General features: G+C 39.3%; 1 protein-coding gene across 1 annotated transcript in view; it reads left to right on the top strand.

Moving 5' to 3' along the window:
* The window catches only part of LOC135733716 (uncharacterized), a 43491-nt gene that overhangs the window by 17880 nt on the left and 2310 nt on the right, over positions 1-23301 (top strand). The window contains exons 10-12 of the mRNA XM_073813724.1: positions 11299-11538; positions 11623-11745; positions 11833-11870. Coding sequence (XP_073669825.1) covers positions 11299-11538; positions 11623-11745; positions 11833-11870 — 401 coding nt within the window. The remainder of the gene's footprint in view (positions 1-11298; positions 11539-11622; positions 11746-11832; positions 11871-23301) is intronic.

Raw genomic sequence — 23301 nt, forward strand, 5'->3', positions numbered from 1 at the left:
TTTATATAAATGCTGGTGTCCAGGACCGTTACAAGATATTTATGGGTCTTAGGCAAAAGAGTTAAGTGAGGTCTCAAGTCCTCCCTCCCTTAAAATTTAGATGGGATTTTATGTATTCTGGAGCATTTTAAGAGTCATGAATTACTCTGTAGTACACTACACAAAATGGCCACTAAAGTGTTGTAAAGGACAGCCGGATTTCTGGTAACACTTTATTTCGATAGTCCACTTTAGACATTTTACTAACTATAAGTACTTTTTAATCGAAATTTGGCTCGTTTTTGTTGCGATACTTCATAATGCGCATAAAATCATGGTGATGGAGACATGTCTTCAATGAGGCATTGTTGATGGTAATGACACAATTTGATTAATTTTTATTTTTGTCAACAAGCCAAAACCAAGGTAAAAAATGTATAATATTCATATTATTATTATCATTCTTAAGAACTGTCTTTTCTTTATGCAGAGCAGTGTTTTAATCTTGAGCTATACAATTGATGTTGAATTAAAAGAATTCAATTCAATTTTCAATTAAATTTATTTATATAGCGCTTTTCACAATTGTTTATTGTTGCAAAGCAGCTTTACATGAGTAGATGTAGAGGAGAACACAGAAAATCAATAGATAATATAAGAAGTAGAATATAGCGGGTAACGATAAATCGTACAAGCAAGCGTATTAATAATGTAACGTATACAGTAAAGTAGTAAGTTAAGCTAAAGTTGGCTGACTCTCCTGGGGACGAAAAAACCCCCTAGGAGAAAAACCCGGTGGGAAAAACTCCTAGAAGGAGCCAGTAGATCAGTGGTGTGATGACCTTCACAGCAACAGGAACTGGGTCTGTTTGTCTCATTGCCCTCGGGGTCGAGGACGAGACAGGGAGAGAATAACAGAATTCTATTAGCGTAGGGGCCGTTCGCATGTAATGCAAGTGTCATACATTATATTTGTTTAAGTCAGCTTGGTCACAGACAGGCTAACTATTGCGGCAATAGCATATTACCCATATGAGGTATGTGAGTGCTTTGTTCTAGACAAAATAACTACTGCGGGAAAAGTACATTTACTGGACATTCTATGTGAATGCTTTGTTAAAGAAGAATGTCTTAAGTTTAGATTTAAATTGATCGACTGTGTCTGATACTCGAACATTATTTGGTAAAATCATTGCAGAGCTTAGGGGCTAAGTAGGAAAGGATCTACCACCTTTAGACACTTTTGATATTCTAGGGATAATTAAGTGACCAGAATTTTGTGATCGCAGTTTACGTGGTGGATTGTATTCTGATAGTAGTTCTTTAATATACGAGGGTGCTAGGCCATTTAAGGCTTTGTAGGTGATTAGTAATATTTTAAATTGTATGCGATATTTAACTGGTAGCCAGTGTAAAGATGCCAGAATTGGACTAATGTGGTCATACTTTTTAGATCGAGTAAGTACTCTAGTGGCGGCGTTTTGAACCAGCTGTAGCTTGTTTACCTGATTTGCATGGCATCCCCCAAGTAACGAGTTACAATAGTCTATTCTAGAGGTCATAAAAGCATGGATAAGCTTTTCTGCATCTGATGCAGACAGCATATGGCGTATTTTTGAGATATTTCTAAGATGGAAGAATGCTGTGCGGCAGATGTTGGAGATATGACTATCGAAAGATAGATTTTGGTCGAACATTACGCCTAAATTCTTAACAGTGGGAGATGGCACCACCGTGCAGCCATCTATGGGCAACTTGTAATCTGTCATATTATGTTTGGAGCGATTTGGTTAAAAAATAAGTATCTCAGTCTTATTGGAGTTTAGCATAAGAAAGTTATGTTGCCATCCAGTCCCTAATATCACTAATGGAGTCGGATGAGTTGGATGTGACGAGATGTAAAGCTGGGTATCATCCGCATAGCAGTGAAAACTTATGTTATGTTTCCTGATAATGTCTCCTAGAGGTAACATATATAACGAGAATAGGATAGGGCCTAGAACTGATCCCTGAGGTACGCCGTATTTAACGGGGGAGTGATAGGACTCTTCCTCATTTACATAAACAAAGTGTTATCGATTGGTTAGATACAATCTAAACCAGGCTAACGCCTGACCACTGATGCCAACATAGTTTTCTAGTCTATTGATTAAGATTTTGTGATCTATTGTGTCAAAGGCTGCACTAAGGTCAAGTAATATAAGGATTGAGATTTCAGCACGATCGGATGTTAATAGGAGGTCATTTGTAACTCTAAGCAGCGCTGTCTCTGTGCTATGGTGGGGCCTGAATCCTGATTGGAACTTTTCATATGTATTATTATTCGCTATGAATGTGTGTAGCTGGCTTGCCACTACTTTTTCTAATATTTTAGAAAGAAAAGGTAGATTTGAGATTGGTCTAAAGTTATTAAGATCTCCCTGGTCAAGGTTTGGTTTTTTGATGAGCGGTCTAATAACTGCTAGTTTGAAAGCTGTTGGAACGTATCCTAATTATAGAGATGAGTTAAAGATATTTAGTACTGCGTCTAAAACTAAATGAAATACCTCTTTTAGTAATTCTGTGGGAACGGGGTCTAATATACAGGACGATGATTTAGATGACGTTACTAATTTAGAGAGCTCTTCTATTGTAGTAGGTTTAAATGACTCAAGATGTTCGTATGATAATCTAGTGGTAAATGTACTATTGGGTAGAGTGGTGGCTTCTTGCATAGTTTCTATGTTTTCCCTAATAAATATAATTTTGTTAGTAAAGAAGTTCATGACGTCGTTACTATTGTGTTGGAGTTTACTATTGGTTTCTGTTTGTTCTTTGTTTCTAGTCAGTTTTGCAACTGTGCTAAAGAGGAAATGAGGGTTGTTATGATTTTCTTTAATAAGCGTACTGAGATAGGTAGATCTGGTGGTTTTTATTGTCTGTTTGTAGTGTTGAACACTCTCTTTCCATGCTGAACGCCATACTAACTTTGTGCTAATTTATAAATCGCTAATTTATTTCTATTTTCCTAGCTACTTTTTAAGGGCTGCAGTATGATGGTCATACCATGGAGCTGGCATTTTTTCTTTGATTCTCTTTTTTCGAATGGGAGCAACGGCATCCAACGTGCTAGAGCAAACGTTGTTCAGGTTTTCTATTATAATATCCAGATATTCACGGTTCCCTTTCAATACGGTTCACTTCGCATTGCGTCAGTTAGCTGACGCTATGGGGGAAACTCCTGTTTACTCCGTGACTGAAGCCTATTGGTTAACGTCTGTACAAAGTACAGACCAATGACGTTTGAACCCGCGCGCGGGAGGAACGCGTCCCTATATAAGCGCGGTTCAATCGTCAGGAGCTCATTATTTTCTCCTTCAGCGCGAACCTCTCGCTGCTCCGAAGAAAAGAAGAAGCCTTACCTCGCCGTTGACAAAAGCCCTGCAGCGGAGTCCAGGCCTAGCGTCTTCCCCTGCCGTTTTCCGGCTGAGAACCGAAGATAGCAGAGTCCAGGTCTAGCGTCTTCCCCTGCCGCTTTCCGGCCGAGAACCGAAGATAGCCTTCGCTTGCCGTGGTACGAGCCCTGTGCAGCAGACACGCCTGACGAGGTCTCCCCTGCGGCCGCCCGGTAAGATCAATATTTTTAATATAAAGCTATAAGCTAAAAGAGCAGGCGCTGTTGTAATAGCGTCCAGCACAGCGGCTCGGTGAGCCTCTCTGCTATGAATTTCCTCCGAGCGCGTTACCGGTCTGGCACCTCCCACGCCGGGACCGCGCTTATGCTTTGGTTGTCTTATCCATGTTTCGTGCTCCCCCTGCTGTTCCTCTCTCGCCGGGATGAACACACGGCGAGCCATGAGACTAGATGGATGCATAGACAAGCACACACGGACTAACCCCCCCTGTGTTCTGTCACACCGCAACCGTTCATGCTTACAGAGTCCCTTCGCTCCTCTCAAATTCAGTGGCGAGATCTCTGGCACATATATTAATCCCCTGAGTGCATCGGGTGATACCGTCACGACGCATGGCTGTTCTGTCTGTGTTGCTGCTCCCCTCTGCCGTTCCTCTCTTGTTGAGATGAACAAGCGGGGAACCGTAGACCTGGATAGATGCATACGACAAGCAAACACGGGCGGTCTGCCCCTGTCTCTGTCATAGCACAGCCACTCGTGCTCCACGCTCGCGGAGTCCCTCGCTCCTTTCCCCACAGTGGTGAGGTCTCTTAACGGCTTAGCTAGCACGCGGTATTACGGCTCGCTGCCTCTAAATGCAGCTGTCCAGTGTTCAACGATTACAGAGCTTCATGCCCCTCCCCTCTGGAGCGGCGCGATCTCATTCGTCTGCTCGATAGGGCCGATTCGCCGCTATTGGAGCACCAAGAACACTCATTATAAGAGAGCTTCATGCCCCTCCCCTCCTGGAGCGGCACGATCTCATTCGTCTGCTCGATAAGGCGGACACGCCTCTATTGGAGCGCTAAAACACTTATTATAGAGCTTTACTGGCCTGAGCCGATCTCACTTCAGATAGCTCATTTTTCGTCTGCCTGGTAATTTCTCTCTGGTTTAGACGGAATCAGAGGCAGAACGAATTTGTTTATAATATACTGAGGCCCGAATACCTCCCTTTATTCAGTCCCGTCCTATATCAGTGCGCTGAATATTGGTACATTCTTATATATATACCTGGTTTTTCTGCCCTTTTAATAAACGGCAAAACCGCGGGCCTCACGGCAGACTTCCTCTCTGCGATGGGTTCAGTCTGACATTAAACCACCTAGACATACTGCTCTGCTCCGTGAGCCGTTCGGTCACCGTCACTACTGAGGCTTGTGCACCTGAACGGCTGAGCTCTGGTCTCCGCAGCACAGCTGCATCAACAGAGAACGAAACTGTCTGGGAGAAAAGGGGTTATGTCGCGCCTCGGCTGGACTGCCCTGTAATGTTTTCTGTGTGCTGTTTATCCAAACATACTGTGTAATACTGTCGGCTATGCGACCTCACTATAGTGGCGAACGGTATTTAATTCCTCTAAAAAGAGTAATTTCCGTGCTTACTATACTGTGTATTGACACCCACGGTTGTACGGTGTCTCTAAACACTTTATTGCCTTACTGACAAGCAATCAGTAATACGCACACACGGCCCGCTGTCCATAATTCTATCGACGCTAGCCGAAAAGACCCCGGTTTGGCCATATACTGTGTATTGACACCCCACGACTGTACGGTGTCTCTAACACCTTTCTGCCAAATTCGCTCGCAGCCCACCTCAGTTTCTCCGCTACGATGCTGATGGCGCAAACGAGCACGGTCTTACGGCTGTTATTCTCTCTTCCTAGAGGAAGGACAGCCTCAGACTTTTGCATGGCTCCAAGCGTTTGAATCGCGCCCTCTCCGGACGGCCACTCAAAGGCTTACAGCCAAGCGGTTTATGACGTTTTTCGGCCATATAGCTGATTTATATTAGCGGATCCGAAGACGCTCACACCTCCGCTCCAATACTCGGAGATATTAAGGGTAATATCAACCTCAAGTGAGCTTGCTACCCGCCACAATAAGTTTCAAAGCTTAAAGCGCGCGCACAGTCAGACGCGCGCGGCATCTCGTTTAAGACGGGCACACGTACCCCTCTAACGAGCCTCAGAAAGCTGAATATCGTGGCATTCTGTTCATAAGTCCACTTCAGTTTGACTAAGCAAAGGTCCCGCCCCGAGATGACGGCCGGGAAGCTTGCTTAAGTTACACACGGCTGCATGAAGTGCTGTCATTACGAGCTAGCCCAGCATTTGCTGTGGGTTGAACACGCTTTACGACGGCAATCAGCCTTCGGCGCGTGGAACGCCGTTTGTCTCATATAAATCACCTTGTACTGTGAATACGGTACATTATGAGGATGATTTAGCACTGCAGCACTCTCGATCGTGTTATTGTGATAATGCGGTCGGGCAATCTACGGTGGTTTCATTATTTACCGAACCAGACTGAGATCTCGCCCCCTGAACAAGCTGACGAGTCATCTCCTTTATAAACTCATTGCATCGCTTTATAAGCTATGTTCAATCAGAGTGATACGCATCTCATGCTTAAACTACCAATATTAACCCATTACGATGGGCGTGCGGAGATGGCATCCGTGGGACACGACCTACATTACGTGCCTTATGACACATTGACACAAGCTGCTAGGACCCCTTTCACGAGGCGTCCTTATGCAAAGTCTGATCCATTCTGTCTAGTGACATTTGAAAGTCAAAACCCCCCGCGAATCGCCGGTGGAACACTTTTCTCCTCACTACAGAGGCACGGCGGCTCTCTCCCCTACCTATATCTATGTGGCCGTGATAACAGCGAACCACGCTTTTACGACCGACCATTCATTTAATTCACAAGCCTGTCATCTCTCAGATGCGGACGGCGGCGGTAACAGCGAACCATGCTTTTACGGCTGGGCATTCACTTTATTCATAAGCCTGTCATTTCTCAGATGCGGACGGTGCCCGAGGCACAGCGCTCTGGAACTGTCCAAGGTCCTGTATGACACATACGTCTGACGTACATCAGACGATCAGCTGTTTATCTGCGTCACAGATCACTCACTAGAGCACCTGTCAATACAGGCTATTTATGGATCGTTGACGTTATCACCTCCCGTGACAATTATGCTCACTTGTCTTAGAGCATGGGCATGGTCTTAGAGGTTTCTCATTTGACAATTGTGACACGGCCGGCTGGTCCCCGCCGTCCACGTTGTCAGTTTACAGCTTCGACATCCCTGCTTCGCGCACTACTGAGGTTTGTTGCATTAAAGGTGCGCCCATTAGCTCACCTGTATGCACGATATGGGTTTTAATTATATGCGTCCACCGTGCGCTTAGAGAAGCTCACATGTACACGCTATAACATTTTGGTATACAATAAGATGCGCTTGGGAAAAGCTCACCTGTATACACAGCTGTGTTATGCTTTGTGACACATACATTGTTGTTCATCTGTGTACGTTCACGGTGCGTTGGGTGCCCACCGTTACGTTCATCAATCATATCTGTACACATTCACGGCGCGTTGTGTGCACTGATTTATCTATACGCATTCACGGTGCACTGAAGAGTTCACCCGTGTGCGCACAATTTATTATCAGAACACATGACGGCGCGCTCGAGAATCTTGCCGGCCTGTGCATTATAACACTCTGATTCATCTATATGCATTCACGATGTATTCAAGTGTTCACCTGTGCCCGTGCAATTTATAGTCAATAAACATTTACGGCGCGCTTGGAAAGCTCACCGATCTGTGCACTATAATACTACCTATATGCATCCCGATGCGCTCGAGGGTGCACCGGGGTTCACACTATTGTGGTATCTGTATAATCCCACGCTACGAACCGTTCTGCCGCATATTATAGTCAGATCGGCCGTTCGTGAGCTTCGCAGATCACTCACTACGTATGTCTGTTGCTAACAGTGGTTATTTAGATGGATCGTTGAAACCATCGCACTGGCTCACGCCCCTCTATGAGCTATGTCCTATATAGAGCCCACTCTGTGCGAGTTTGGCTTCTTCATAAACTTGGTCTACAGGGGTATCTATATCTATATTTAATATCTGCTACGCGGCCGGCTGGTCTTCGCCGTCTACGTTGTCAGATTGTACAGCTTAGACGTCCCTGCCCTACGAGCGCAGGTTCTCTCGGCTCAATCATGCACGCTCATGCGTTTTATGTGTACACCACGGTGCGCTCAGCGAGCTCACCAACGTGACTCTGAATTTACTTATCTCGCACAGCCGCGGCGCGTACCTCGCCGTCTTGTGCTATGTTATGTGCCCCCGGTGCGTTTAAAACCCCACCGTGTGCGCGTCAACAATTTATATGGTGCTTACACATTTGCTTTTAAAGCTGTGAATATGCCGGGTATAGGGCCACACGCAGTGTCTCTCCGGTAAGGCACTTCAGTACGTTGTGTATGCACGGCGTGATGGGATTACGTTCCCCCATAGCGTCAGCTAACTGACGCAATGCGAAGTGAACCGTATTGAAAGGGAACGCTTAGGTTACTCACGTAACCCCGGTTCCCTGAAATAACGGGAACGAAGCATTGCGTCTCTTGCCGTGCTACAAACGTCTACGCAGCGAGTGTTATTCGGCTGCGCGCTTCAGTCGAATAATAATGAGCTCCTGACGATTGAACCGCGCTTATATAGGGACGCGTTCCTCCCGCGCGCGGGTTCAAACGTCATTGGTCTGTACTTTGTACAGACGTTAACCAATAGGCTTCAGTCACGGAGTAAACAGGAGTTTCCCCCATAGCGTCAGCTAACTGACGCAATGCTTCGTTCCCGTTATTTCAGGGAACCGGGGTTACGTGAGTAACCTAAGCGTTATCTGCTACATGTTTCATTTGAGACAGGTCTGGAAGAGTGCTAATAAAGCTATCTTTAGTGGTGGAAATTATTGTTCTGGCTAATCTGTAGCATGCTGTAGACTGAGTGATTGTCATGACTTTGGTTTGATTGACTGCTGTATTTTTGTTTCTCTGTTTGTGTTTCTGTGTTGTCAGTTTCACACATGCGTGTCTCTGTCACGGGTGTCATTAGTGTCATCTCCTTCATCTGCGTCCCTCACCTGCAGTTCATTTTCATGGCCAATCGGTTTGCTATTTAATCCCTGTGTGTTTTTTGTTTATTGCAAGTTCGTCTTTGTGTGTACTCGCCATTTTACTAGCTTTGCTAGTTTCCAGTCCTGTCCTGTCCTGTCCTGTCTCTGTTTCTAGTTTATAGATTTAATCTTTCCTACCCCAGTCTTTGCTCTCTGCTGCCCGGGAGTTGTGCTGAGACTTTGTTCACTCGACGGCTCTCTGATCTGTTTCTCATCCATCTGTTACGGACTATACTCCTTCTGCCTGCTTTATTGACTGCCTTTTGTGCTTGCAACAGCGCACACTCGCCGCGGCATTGCCGCTGTCCAGCAGGAGGGTCCTTCAGCCCTGAAGCTGCCCGGCTTCTCCCTTCAGCACCACTAACGCTCTCTCTCTCTCTGCCCGCCGCAGGATCTCTCCCTCCCATCTGCCTCGAGTGCCTGTTGCCGGGTTGTCACTTATCTCCTGGTGTTTTTGTGGATTACTCCATATATACTCTCTCCCACCGTTCGTTGTCTGGCCGGAGCCCGAACGCGTGTGGTTCATCGTCCCAGTGCTAGTGTGTGCTCCCCTCCTTAGCCGTCTGCCCTGGTGTGGCTTTATGCCCAGACGTGCAATTGTCAGTTTTGCATTCATTATTATTTAAATAAAAACTTTCTGTTATCTGCACTGGGATCTTCTGTGTTCACTGAGCCTGACAGTGATCCTAGGAAGTACAGTGTATGACATAAGGCAATGGTCTGAAACGGCATCACTCTGGGGTGATATTTCGATGTCATTAATATTGAGTCCAAGTGACAGAATTAAGTCTAATGTGTGCTTACGAGTATGCGTGGGCCCTGACACATTTTGTTTAATACCGAGAGAATTTAGAAAATCCATAAACGCTAGTCCTAATGCATCTTTTGGGTTATCCACATGGATATTAAAATCACCAACGATCAGAGCTTTATCTACAGTGACTGTAAGCTCAGATAGGAAGTCTGCTATTTCTTTAAGAAAATCTGTGTGGTGGCCCGGAGGCCTATATATGGTAGCTAAAATGAACGAAAGCTGTTTGTTGTTACGATCAGTTATTTCCATATTTAACAGTATTATTTCAAACAAATTAAATTTTAGTTCGGATTTATGGTTTACTTTAAATATTTTGTTGTATATTGTAGCTACACCACCCCCTCTCCCTTTTAGACGAGGAATGTGTTTATAATAATAGTCTTGTGGGGTGGATTCGTTTAAACTGATGTAATAGTCTGCTTGAAGCCAGGTCTCTGTTAAACAGAGTGCATCTAAGTTTTGGTCAGTAATGATTTCATTGATAATAGGTTCTTTAATGGTAAGCGATCTAATGTTAAGAAGGACGAATTTTAACATTTGAGTTTCATCTGTTAATGTATTGTGTTCTAATTTTATGTTAATAAATTTTGTAAGAGACGCGGTAAACGGTGCTCTTTATTTATTTGTTCGAGGAACAGACACAGTCGAGATGTGTTGGTACTCTGGTAAAAAGGCTCTACGTGCTGGGATATATGTGATCTTGACATGTCAAGGCAGCTAACAGACTGATGGGTAAGCCGATCTGTCTGTTTCCTGTCCTGGGCCCTGGATAGTCAGACAATAAGAAAGGTATTACAATGGTGTATAACAAAACATTTTAACAACATTGTACAACAATAATTTTTTTGTCAAAGAATTACCATCCAAAATTAAGAGGTTTAGCAACACTTGCGTTCTGTAGCTCGCACAATCACATCACCAATGGAAATTGATAGCCTGCGTACACCAAAATTGTAACCAGACTTCATGGATTATTTTGTTCGGACCTAACTGCATTGGAATTGACAAAGTTTTTACCGTGACCGCAGCCGCGGGAAGACAGCCGTCAAGAGTAAGTGACAACACTTCTCTAGCTTTGGCCTTTATACATGGCAAAAAATCTCATGCGATCGTAATCTGGACTCGTGCATCAAGAGGATTTCGCTCAAAGGAAGTTTTCGAACACTGTAGCTACAACAGTGAATGGGCGAGAAGATGTCTAGTGTGTATTTTATTCTTAAATTCTGCAAACAGAACAAAGTTGTGTATGACTATTAGTTGAACTTTTTCACCCAACAACGCTCACATCTACCATTGTGTTTGGTCACTAATGTCAAGGTTTATGTTTGCAGAGGTGTGAAAACACATCAGACAGTTGTATATATACAGTGATAAGGGCACTCGTAGCATTTGCCGTTGCATAGGGGGAATCCCTCTAGTTTGGGGGGGCCCTCTCACGGAGCAGTACTAGAAAGTGATAGCACTGTCTCACTGTGGTGGTTTGTTTACAGTGGTTGATACTGTTTGATGAGGGCAGATACACAACCTAAATGACCGTGTGGCCATTGGGGGCCCCCTTCAGCTGGGGGCCCTAGGCAGCTGCCTACCTTGCCTACCCTATTGCGATGGCTCTGCTGGTGTAGGTGATTGCCAGATGTTGCTTTTTGAATGCTAAAGAGTGATTTTTGGAGAGTTGGTATATAATTGTTAGGGGCTTTCCTGATGGTTTCCAGAGTGTGTCCCCTACTATAGTCATATTATATTCTAATCTCTATGTAATGGTTTAGGTCCATCATTCAGTGTAAGTCTATGAGATTTTCACTTGGTCAGTTTGATAAGATTTTATAATTTGCAATCATCATTAATTTCTTCTGTTTTTTTTAGATGTTAGCGTGATTCTGGACAGTCCTGTTCATCCGGTGACTGAAGGAGATACTCTTGCTCTTGGCTGTTTATATCGACCTAACAACCAAACTGAATTTTATAAAGATGGATCAGTGGTGCAGCATCAGACGACAGGAGACATGATGATCATCCCTACAGTCTCAAAGTCACATGAGGGTTTCTACTACTGTAAACACCCAGAGAGAGGAGAGTCTCCAAAGAGCTGGATCTCAGTCAGAGGTGAGAGGGTATAGAAATGATCTCAAGTGATTTTGTTTGTTGTTGTTCAGATATACTGCATGATAACATTTGTTCCTGTTTCAGAAGCTCATTTGAAGATGTCTGGACTCAAGATTTTCACTTTTCTGCTGGCAGTTTGTCCATATCTGATAGCAACAGCCATGCTGGTTTTCAAATGCTACAGAATAAGAGGTGAAACATCTAATTGTTTACATTGATATATTTACTATTGCGTCTAAAACCAAATGTAAGGTCCAGTTAATGTCAATTATTGTTTTTGTGTCCATTTAACAGTTACTCACGCATCTGTTGAAGATTGGTTCCAGTATGCAGTAAGAGAAGATGAAACATCAATCTGATATGAATGTGTTGTGAGTGCAGTGAAGCATCAGTCTGTGATCTCTCAATAACACATTCACAAACTGAATAACTGCAGTCAATAACAACAAGTGATTCTGGAGTGAATCCCTTTATTATTTTTATACAGGAGTCACTCCCACTTTTTAGCATTTTTTAATATCATTTGTTTGTTAAAAGTGCTTTTGTAATTGTTTTTATAATTTCTATTGGGATATATGTCTGAGTGAAACAGTCTATTTAGGGTTTACTTGAGCTAAAATGAATTTCTTAGATGGAACAATTTATTGCATTTTTATAAATAAATATTTTTCTACATTTTACTTGTATCACGTAATCTCCATTATTTAATATAATTATGAACATTTCAGAAAAAAAACAGTTGTCAGTGGTATAAGTGTAACTTTCTTTTTAATAATGGAACCATTAAACCAGATTTAACTTCATGAGTGTGTGTTGTGGTTTTCATTGTTGTTTTATGTAAATAAATGATTGTATAGATGCTATGCGACTTCCACACACGAGTGGTCGCTGGTTCCTCTGTGTTCGTTATTATTTCACTGAGTCCTTCATTAATCTGATGAAACTGTTGCTAGTTCACACATTTATTTCCCTTTAAGAAAGTAAGAAGTTTGCTTTTCTCATTCATTTATTTCTATGTATCAGCTGTAGATGAAAGTAAAGCGCTGTTCATGAACTCTTTTGATCATTATTTTTGTCTTTTTAATGTTACTTGAAAACTTTCATATATGGTAATCAGATAAGACTGAAACTTTTGTTAAACACAAAGCTTTTTTGCGATAATCCAAAAGTCTTTATAGTGAGGAAGCCATTGTCCAGCTAACTTCCAGGTTTGGCCTACAAAATAACATCATCCCTGCAGCACTCTATTGTCCATTATTTACATGCAATAAATCCACTGTAGCAGCCATGACCAGTTTTATTAGTTGTCGTGTTTGGGATGTAGGAATGTCTTTGAAAAACACAAACTGTGCATTACACAGTATTATATATATATATATATATATATATATATATATATATATATATATATATATATATATATATATATATATATATATATATATATATATATATATATATATATATATATATATTGTGAAACATTTCAAAACATAATTCCAGTACTGTAAGTTTTAGGTGAACTAACTCTTTACATTTTGAGCACAGACCACTAAGGGACTAGGTAAAAAAATAATAAGTAAGCCAGAAGAAAGAAAAATGGTTTATTGTTAAGTGCATTTAAGTATTTAAAAGTGCCAGAGGCAATCACAGCCGTGATGATATAGAGCTATATCACATGACTCTGAGAGCAATATTGCTTTTATACAACTGTTTGACGGCACACGTTTGAAAAAGAAAACTAGAAAACAACAGCAGAGTTATTTAAAAAGCCTCTTTGTTGGGGAACTACTTTCTACCACCAGGATTTGGTTGATTAACACTTTCGGCTGTTTTGAATCTCATTATAACTCAATAGCCGAATAGCCGTTTCTTAAGATTTCGCGCGCCATGTAAATGCCTTAACCGGCTTTCTCTTAGTTTTGTTCATGTGCGCATGTCTCTGTGTGTAAGTAAGCGCACAGTAACGCATAAACGTCTCCGCTCGACTTTAGCAATTGGCAGAGAAAAAGTTATCCGCTTATTCTGTGCATGTAAACGCGCTCATTGTCTCCAGAATAGTTTTTTTTAGATCACAACCTTTGTGTGGGAAGTGGCTTATGCATGTTTTCAGACCCGTTGTTTGCATACGCATGCTTTATAAATAAGGCCCCTGGTGTGCAAAGCATCTGATAAAGGTCTAGGAAAGAGCTGTTTTAAATACATTCTAAATCAAAGACATTTTACAGATACCTTCGATATGTCTGTATGACATCTTACAGGAAACGTCTCAGAGACGTATTGCAGATTAGCAAACAATCAAAATAATACATCTTGCAGATGTAAATGCAGACATCAAGTACGTCTCTGAGATTGTGTGCTATCTGGGAACTTTGTGTGAAAAAACTTTCAAGTGGTTTTGGGACTTTTAGTGAGTTGCTTTTGTGGTTTCTAGGGTGTTGTTAGATGGTTGCTATGTTATTGTGGGTGTGTTTTTTTCTTCTCTATGGTTCTTGTCGATCTATGAGATGTGTTTGTTTGTTTCATTGTCAGAATTCTTAGTCAGATCATTTAGTAAAGTCACAGCTTTTATCTTCTTAACAGATATATTTAAGGTTCCTTGTCAAAACACAGTACTTTAGCATGAAACACAGCTGATGTGCAGATCTGTTGAGCTCAAGTGTGAGCGTCTCCTCACACTGTGACTGAAGATGCATCAGCAAAAAGATATTCATACACATCTATGTGTTTTCTTTCTACTTCCTCTTTTTAGATTCATTTCTCTTACAGCTAAACATAAATATAGTCTAAATGACTCAAGCCTAGATCTTTATATTTCTAATAATAATTTGCTGCCTATATATTTGTATTTCACAATAATCTGCTGAATGATGGCATCTCTCTACAAACCCTCTAACTATGAGAAATTACAGTTATGTTGTTAAAAATTAAATGGATGAACCTAACTAGAACTGTGTAAGAAGTAAGGTGTTGTTCTCATTCACAATTCTGCTGGGTTATTTTTAACCCAATGCTGGGTAAATATCTTGGACAGAAAACATGTAGGGTTACAGATAAACCTATGCTGGGTTGTTGTTAACCCAACCATGAGTTGAAACAACCCAGTATTGCATTGAATCATAGATATAGTTATTATTGTCTTCTCAAGCATTACTGATGTCTGTGTACATAAATATATAGCAGCACACATCAGTGTTAGAGGTCGAATTGAGATAAAGTTCTGTGTGGCTTTAGTTTCGGTTCTGTGATTAAAGCAATGTGTGAACGGCTGCAGTTGTTCATCAACTTCTAATAGATTTAATCCATTAATTTACAAATAAAGTCACCACCACCATTAATATGTTCAGTTAATGTCAAATAAATGTTGTTTCACTCCATCTTATGCTGTATGAAAAAGTCACAATGATAATTGAAATTATGTGTTAGTCCATGTGATGCTTTATTTGTTGATTTAATCTTGAACATTCATGAATGCTGCTTCTCAGTTCACCTACTTATACTATGCTTTAATATTATGTACTCATTTTGTTACGTGAAACTATACTTTTTATTTTTAAATGCTCAGCAAATCATTATGCAAATACTACATCAAACCAACGTGCAGAAGTGAGTGTTATTGTCTAAATACACATTAACAGTCACACACATCAAAATACAACTCGACAAAAATATCAACGTTTCAACTTTTCTTCATACATTAATTTATTATGTATGTAATATTCACTATACATTATATATTTGAATACTATTAAGGACAGAAAGTACTAAAATTGTGATGCAGGGAGGTACATTGTGTTATAGAGGAAGTGTTGAGTGTTTATCACAGAGTGTTTAATGTTTAAGTGTCAGTCATCAGTAGGTCAGTATGGAGTTGATTTCTCTTCCTCTAGTTCTCTGTGAGTATTATCTTCTCTCTATGGATTTAAATACACAACAATTACTGTCACATCGTCTACAGGATCAAGAGATTTACTGCTCCTGTATTTTTACTATTTGTTTTCATGTTGAACTCATGAGTTGCTTTTCATGAGTTTGAATCTTTATCTCATGATATATGAGTGAATAATGTTCTTGTTAGAGCTTGAGCTTGTGTACAGATAGTGTTTGTTACACAAAAATGTGTTGTGTTTGAAGATAAATGAGGGGCATCAGTGTGTTTGTTCAGTTTTGTTTGACACAGCTATCACTGCTTTGGCCATAAGTAGATATACAGTAGCAGTTATTGTGTGTATATAATCCTGTATTTGTAATGTGAAGTTCAGACTGTTGGTTTGATGTCAGTGTGCTGTTCTCAGAACAGTTAAACAGAGACTTTTGTCTGGTGTGATAATAAAATCTGTAAACAACACAAACAGCAGGAGCATGAGATTGTGTGTAACGTTCAAGAGTAACAACAGCATTAAAGATGATTCTGTAGCAGAGATGAGGATCTTTTACTTTAGTTTGTAAAGACGTTTGTGGAAACTGTAAACATGTCAACTTACTTGTCAAACCTTTATTGAAAGTGTTTATTAACCAGGGGTTCTCAAAGGTTTTGGGGCCAAGACCCCTAACAGACCAGAACAATCTAAAGACCTGTTATAAGCATAACAGTGTAAGACGCCACCCAATTGGCCCAACGAAGGTATCCAATGCGTGGTGAAGGGACCACGTGTTCTTGCCATCCGTAGCGCTTCTAGAAGAATAATTCCATTTATTAAATTTATTTCTCTGATCTCTGTAATTAAATTATAATCTGACTCCAATTTATATACTAATAATTTAGTGCATTATTCCAATTATCTGTTGATCATAATTTAGATGTTTGATTATTTATAAATTCCCATAGTCTTAGTTATTCGTTCATTAGGGACCCGATATCGCACAGGATATACGCCGGCCGTTGCGTACATCTCACGGACACAAAATTGCCAGTCTGGTCTTAGTCAGAGGTTGCCGGGTAAACTAATATTTTTACGTCTGGCCGCCCCATGCTTGCTCCGATCATAAAAATAGTTACTTTAGTCACGATCATGCAACTTGCTAAGGCAGGTGATAGACATAAATCTGAGAGTCCTGGTGAATGTGCCCCATGCTCCATTCAACATCAAAACACCAGTGTGATCATATCCTGACATACTTATTTTGCGGTAATACCAGACTCCTTCTAATATACTGGAAATAATAATTAAAATAAATCAATACAATTTCTGAAGAATTTAGATGAATCAAATGTAACAATTTATTATACCAGGCAGGTTCCAGCTTCAAATATCAATTAAAGAATATCATACAGAATATAATTCAATTCCAATTAATTAAAATGATCAACAGTTGCAAAAGTTACAAAGTCATGCCTGGCAATAGACACTCTGGTTACAGAGTACTTCCATCGTGGATATAATACACCTAAAATGGTATAGGAAGATTCTTGTTAAAGATTTCTTCCATGATGTTTTAGTACACACACAAAGTGTGGGAGCTCCTGGTTACAGGATGCCTCCCCGAATGTTTTGTCAGGCCACCTTTTATACACAGGTTGAGAAAACTACCAAAATCTAGTTTGACCTCTACCAAGTGATACTAAAGAACACCTGGTCAAAATCCAGTTTGACCTGTGCCAAGTGATACTGAAGAGCACCTGGTCAAACTAGCCAGGAGTATCTTGGCAACTGGTCAAACTAGCCAGAAATATCAAGGCAAAAACCCACCTCTACAAGAAATGCATCTTCTATCCAAAGTTCTAAAACCTTAATCCATCATATCTTAGATTTATAGAAATGAGACCTTTTTACTCATCGCACCATGACCTTTAAAATAATACTAAACATTAATATAAAATACCATCTTAGAACCACATACATTACATCATATATTTCAGCAGATACTCAGTGATGTGAGCCTTAAGGCTAACAGTGCCAAAGCCTTTGTGATGAAGAGATTAGGAGAACAGAGAGTTGCATGTCTGTAAAGAGTTTCACCTAAGAGTCAAATTTGGGTTAGCAACACCACCTGAGGTTGAATTGTTTTATAGTGTCTCTTCATAAATAAACTTAAAGTTGATTATTTACCAGCCGTACTACAACAGTTATTGAGTAAGCAATAAGGAACGGGAGGCTGTGTTGTATCGTGAATAAGTAACGGCTGAAGGGCGTTGTTAGGCACGGTGTGAAGTGGAGTGCCTGCAACTCCTTCAGCCTTTAACTCTTTCACCGCCAGCATTTTTAAAAAAAGTTGCCAGCCAGCGCCAGCGTTTTTCATGATTTTCACCAAAGTTTAATGCCTTCCAGAAAATGTTCTTCTTTAAATATATAAACATACAATATACCAAATGAAAGAACAGACCCTCTGCTTTCAAACAAAAAAAACCGTTTCATCATACCTTTAGTGGTTCTTTTGCAATCAGCTTTTGAATATGGGTAGGTTTTTGCAAAAACACCATATTTTGAGCAAAAAGCAAAAATAATTCCATATTTGTGACGGACTTTTCATAGAGATCCCATTCAGAGCGATCTTTAAAACAGACACGGACATGCAGCAGCTTGCCATAGGGCAATACTTCCGGTTTTAAAAAGTTGCGGAAGGGCGCCACCTGGTGGATAATAGCGGTATTGCGGAAAGACGGAAAATCTCGTCATTGGCGGGGAAGCGTTTTCTCTTAATTGACGAGATATCTCGTCAATGGCGGGGAAAGAGTTAATTATTCAAGATACAGCACTTGCATGGAGTACCTTATTACTTTTATAAAACGGTTACCGCACAATTTTAAAGCAGCGTTCATGAAGTTAAATCAATATAAGCATTACTTCTGCTAGAAAAAATAGTCCCTGATCATGAACAACAACATTCCAATGTGTAAAGCTGGGCGTACACGGTGCGAATTCTGACGGTCGGAACGTTGTGAGCTCTCGCACACGACACGAGTGAGTTTATACGAAAATAATTCGGACGCAGTCACACACGACAAGATTTTACTGTATGACTTGACGAGTTCTGACGTAAGCATTTTCACACCTGTGAGGATGAAGTAGGCTACCTTTCGTTGAATGTACAAAAAATAAAACAAAAAGAATAGGGTAAAGATATTGGCTTAGTATATAAAACAGCCTGGAATTTCTGTTCTTTTGTATTTCTATTTATGCATTCCGAAATTGCAATATAGGTCTAGTGCTGTGGCGGTGAAGGAATTTCTCTGGCAGTGATTGTTCGTGCTAGCGCATATGCGGTTTTACCGTCTTAATATATCATGTTTGTAGTGCCAAGTAAATATCTATATTGCTATTATTAATGTTACATATATTGTTGCTTTGTTATAAATATGACCGTTCAAAAAACACATTCAGTGGGCCTATTTATTTATTTGTAAATGCAGAATGAGGAGCAATGAGGTAAAACGCAAGCTAACGTAAAACGTCTTTCCCTTTATAATTAAATTATTAAGACAACACATCTATAGCCAAATATTAATTTGTAAAACGAAAATAATTTAATTTAATATAAGCACACTGTCTAGGCTTGTTATGTGCAAATGTTCGGTCAATGCGGTGTCTTGAAGTAAAAGTGAGACCGCAGCATTTATGCTCCTGTAACTGCACAAATAAATGCCATACAGAAGGCATTGCATATTAATATAGGGCATTTTCACAGTAGGCCTATGTAAATTAATACATAGCAATACAAATATAGTATGAAAACAAATTAATCATTATTTAAATAAAGTTTCAGAGATAGCCTACATTTTTAGTCATTTAAATGTTCTCATCATTTCAAAACAAGCTAAGGCTACCATATAACTTACACTGGGCTATATCATTAGTTCCTTTGGTCGAAAATATGTAAAAGAATATATATGTGGGTAAAAATACCGAACAAGCTCACTTGTTAAAGCAGAAGCTCCATAATAAGATGGGAAACATCGTCTCCGCATGTGATCATCATGTTTATGTACTCTCTCAATAAATGCATATCTTAGCCTATTAAACATGGACATTCCGTTGCTTTTTTTCTGTCGTGACAGCCCTTTTAATATCCAATCATTTATAAAACTACAGCAACTTTGGCACAGCTTGGATTACACAAAAATTGCAACATTCTTTGTACATCCTGTACTGTTTAAACCAGTGGAGTCTAATAATTTTTATATTTATTTATTACATAATTTAGTTGGCTTATTTTATGTTTACATTGTAAATAATGATAAAACATATTAACAAGTAAAGAAAAATCAACAAGTAAAACAAAAAAGTTTTAATATCAAAAAGCCTCGTTTAATGCATTGTGGTAGCACTTATCAGAACAGCGGTATAGCCTAAAACAACTACACTCTCTCCTGTTTCCACACACATCCAAAGCTGTGACCCGACATCACAAAAACACGTATGACAGGTTTTTTCAGGCAAATAAGCTGATCAAGAGGTCGTCACTGAAAGGACCTGTCATATTTGTCATGATGTCCGGTAACCGGAGTGTGTGTGTGCGCGAAACATAGCCAGCTATAGAGTAGTCATCAAGATTTGAGGTAGCAGTGCTACATTTGTCTTTCTTCTTCTGCGTTTTGTACATTCTGATTGGTCAAATTCAAGTGCTTTGCCAGATCGTCTCGTACACCCGCACCAACACTACGAATTTATACCGACAGCTCCCGAACTTTTTTGACATGTTTAAAAATTATCGGGAGGTCGTAAGGTGCTCGTAACCTGCTCGGCTCGGCTCGTAATTCCTCTCACACGGTGCGAGCCGCGACCATACCCGCATGAACGATTTGCTCCCGAGGAAAAAAATCGCATGCGAGCCCCTACGACATCAAAAATCGCACCGTGTACGCCCGCCTTAATATGCACGAAAGCTCAAATAAAAACAACAAACCGATAAGTGTGGTTGCTAAGGGTGTTTCTAAGGGCACAGTGATAAATAGAACCGTTGGGTGAAGTGGTCATAGCCGTGTTTTATTGTGAATAAAGCACAGCTATTGACCAATCAGAATCAAGAATTGGAACTAATCGTTTTATAAAGTTAATTATGCTTACTACTTTCATACTGTATTTGTACCCTTAAATGCTAATGAACTATTCTTTAGAATATTTTATACCTGAAGACCTATTCATACCAATTTTATAGTGATAAATAACATTTCATCTTGAATCATATTAATACCACTTATTTGCTTGTATGTGCTATTAGGCTTATCTTTACTGATAAGATAGAAATATTTCTCCATAATCCCCAGTTAGCAGCAGGAACAGATTGTTGTACTCCGTCTGAAGTGAGTCGGTGGTTTTATATTATAATATAGCTTGTGTTGGGATTTATGTCAAAATCACTTGATAGACTCCATATGTAATTGTCTATGTTTTAAAAATACAGCATCGTTGTATATTTTATAACATAAGTATTTTGTGGACACCATTTAAGAAGCCCAGTATTAAAGACTATGTACTAACAGTGACATTCATTTGTCACTTTAACATTTTACACATTTCAGCTTTAGATAACTGTAGATAACTCATACTTTACACATACATATTATAGAGCCACTGTAATGCACATCTGCAGCTGTAAGTGAAAGAAAACAGAGAGTGACAATTGAAATGTGTGAAATATCTTGTTTAAAGTCATATTCAGCACAATGAGCTGTTAAACAGCACACATCAACTAAAGAAAGAGTTTTTCTTAAAAACAAACCTAGTTATTCTGTCACAATTATATCAATAAAGTTTGAAGGTTTGTTATCATTAGTTTATAACCACTATCTGGCTGCACATGTTTATTTAAGTATCTTCTAATAAAAAAAGTAATATTTGTAATATGTGCAATAATAAAATGAAAAAGTATTAAATTGCAGTAAGAATTCAGGAATTCTTTTTTGGGAATGTGTACATTACAATTATTTGTCACATGACATTTAAATTCAGATCATTGTCTCAAATAATCTGCAGCAGAAATGAGCCATTGTAAGAAAAGACAGAATATTCTATGTTGTATTTTAAAGCATTATGGTTTGTCCCAAATCACACACTTATGCAATATTCTACATAATTTACCGAGGCAGTGTGTTCAAACTGAAAATACAAAAAAGAAAGTGTGCTTTAAGTACCCGGATGATGCAATCACTCAACATCAATAATGTAGTTGTATTCACAGAAACAAGAAAATCAATAAATTGATGTATTTTACATACAGATAGTACCAACAAGTTTTTCCTCTTTTTTCATTACAGTGTTGATTTTAAACATCTACTTTGGACAAACTGAAGGTGAGGATTCACTCATTACTGATTTACTTATTTCACATAATCACATAAGGTTACTGATACAAACCTGCTCAGAAAAAGTAAAAATAAAAGACCACTGAAGTGCTCTGGAATGTGCATCATATTTTGATGTGGTGACATCAGTTAATCTGAAAGTTATAACAGAACAGTCGAGAAGACCGCCCCCCCCCCCCTTTTTTTTAAATAGCCAATAGCATTTCATTTATGGCACAGTCCAGCAAAGACCACTGATTTATATAAATGACTGGATTGCGTATGATATCACAATTGTGAAGCCATTGCGCCGCCATATTGGTATGCCCAAACTTCTATTTTAATGATAAAACAGCACTTTACCAGTTTTTATATCTCAAGTCTCCTAGTACATTATTACAACTGTTCTACAAATGTACATATTCTGAAAAAAAAACAATAAGTAGAATTTATTTAATTAAATAGTCTTTGCACGCATATTTTTCAAAATTACACTGTAAAAAATATGGGATATTTACTTAAAATATTACGTATAATATTGTTACCAAAACATTTTTAAAGTGCACCTATTTCATTGCTAATTTTTTTTTGTAAATTTGGTATAATACAATATGTTTGCATGGTTTAAGGTTTAAAAAAACACATTATTTTCCACATACCGTACATTTTTGTATCTCCAGATATCTCTGCCTTAAACACTCCGATTTTGTACAAAGCTTATCATCTGAAAAGTGCTGTGTCCCTGATTGGCCAGCTAATCTGTACATTGTGATTGGCCTGAATACATTTGACGTCAGACGGAAATGTGGTTTCAACACAAAATTATGATATTAATATGCTTCTTACAAATTTAAGTGGATTTATACATGAAATTATTTTGTTGAATTTACTCAAAGTGTTCATTTAGAATTACTCAAATTACTCAAATTTGTATGTTATTTTTACAAAAAATACTAAACATTTTTTAGTAGAGTTTACTCATTTTAATTAAGTTAAATTTACTAAGGCACATAATTATTTTTATAAATTTATCTTCATTACAGTAGCGAACATATTATATCAGAAGACAGAACGCAGCACATGTATTATTACTGACAAAAGTGCTCATTCTGAAATCGAAATAAATAATCATGCTTTAACCCTTGTGCCTTGTTCCAATTCACTACCCTTTCGTGTTGTTAGCGGCCAAAAATGGCCACTAAATTAAACGGCTGTAAAAATGTATCAGATTAATATTTTTTTCAAATTTTTTTGCATAAATCTGTTAATCAACCTCAGTACTAATCAAAACTACCAAATGTTTCCAAAAATTTCATGATTTTAACTCTTTAATTGCCAAGCTCATAAGTGATGCCTAAGCATTAGGATCCTCCAGGTGATTTAATGTATTAAGATGCAAAAGCAATAATGCTCACGTTATTTTGGTTGTTTTGTCTCTTTTGTACATTGGAGTGATGGGTATTTTAATTGTATGCGATAAACATTTGATGTTGTTGGGGTGTGTCCTCCTCGCCCCATCTTCGAAAAATGAACATTCGTAC

The sequence above is a fragment of the Paramisgurnus dabryanus genome, chromosome 3 (genome assembly GCF_030506205.2).
Source record: "Paramisgurnus dabryanus chromosome 3, PD_genome_1.1, whole genome shotgun sequence".
NCBI lineage: Eukaryota > Metazoa > Chordata > Actinopteri > Cypriniformes > Cobitidae > Paramisgurnus > Paramisgurnus dabryanus.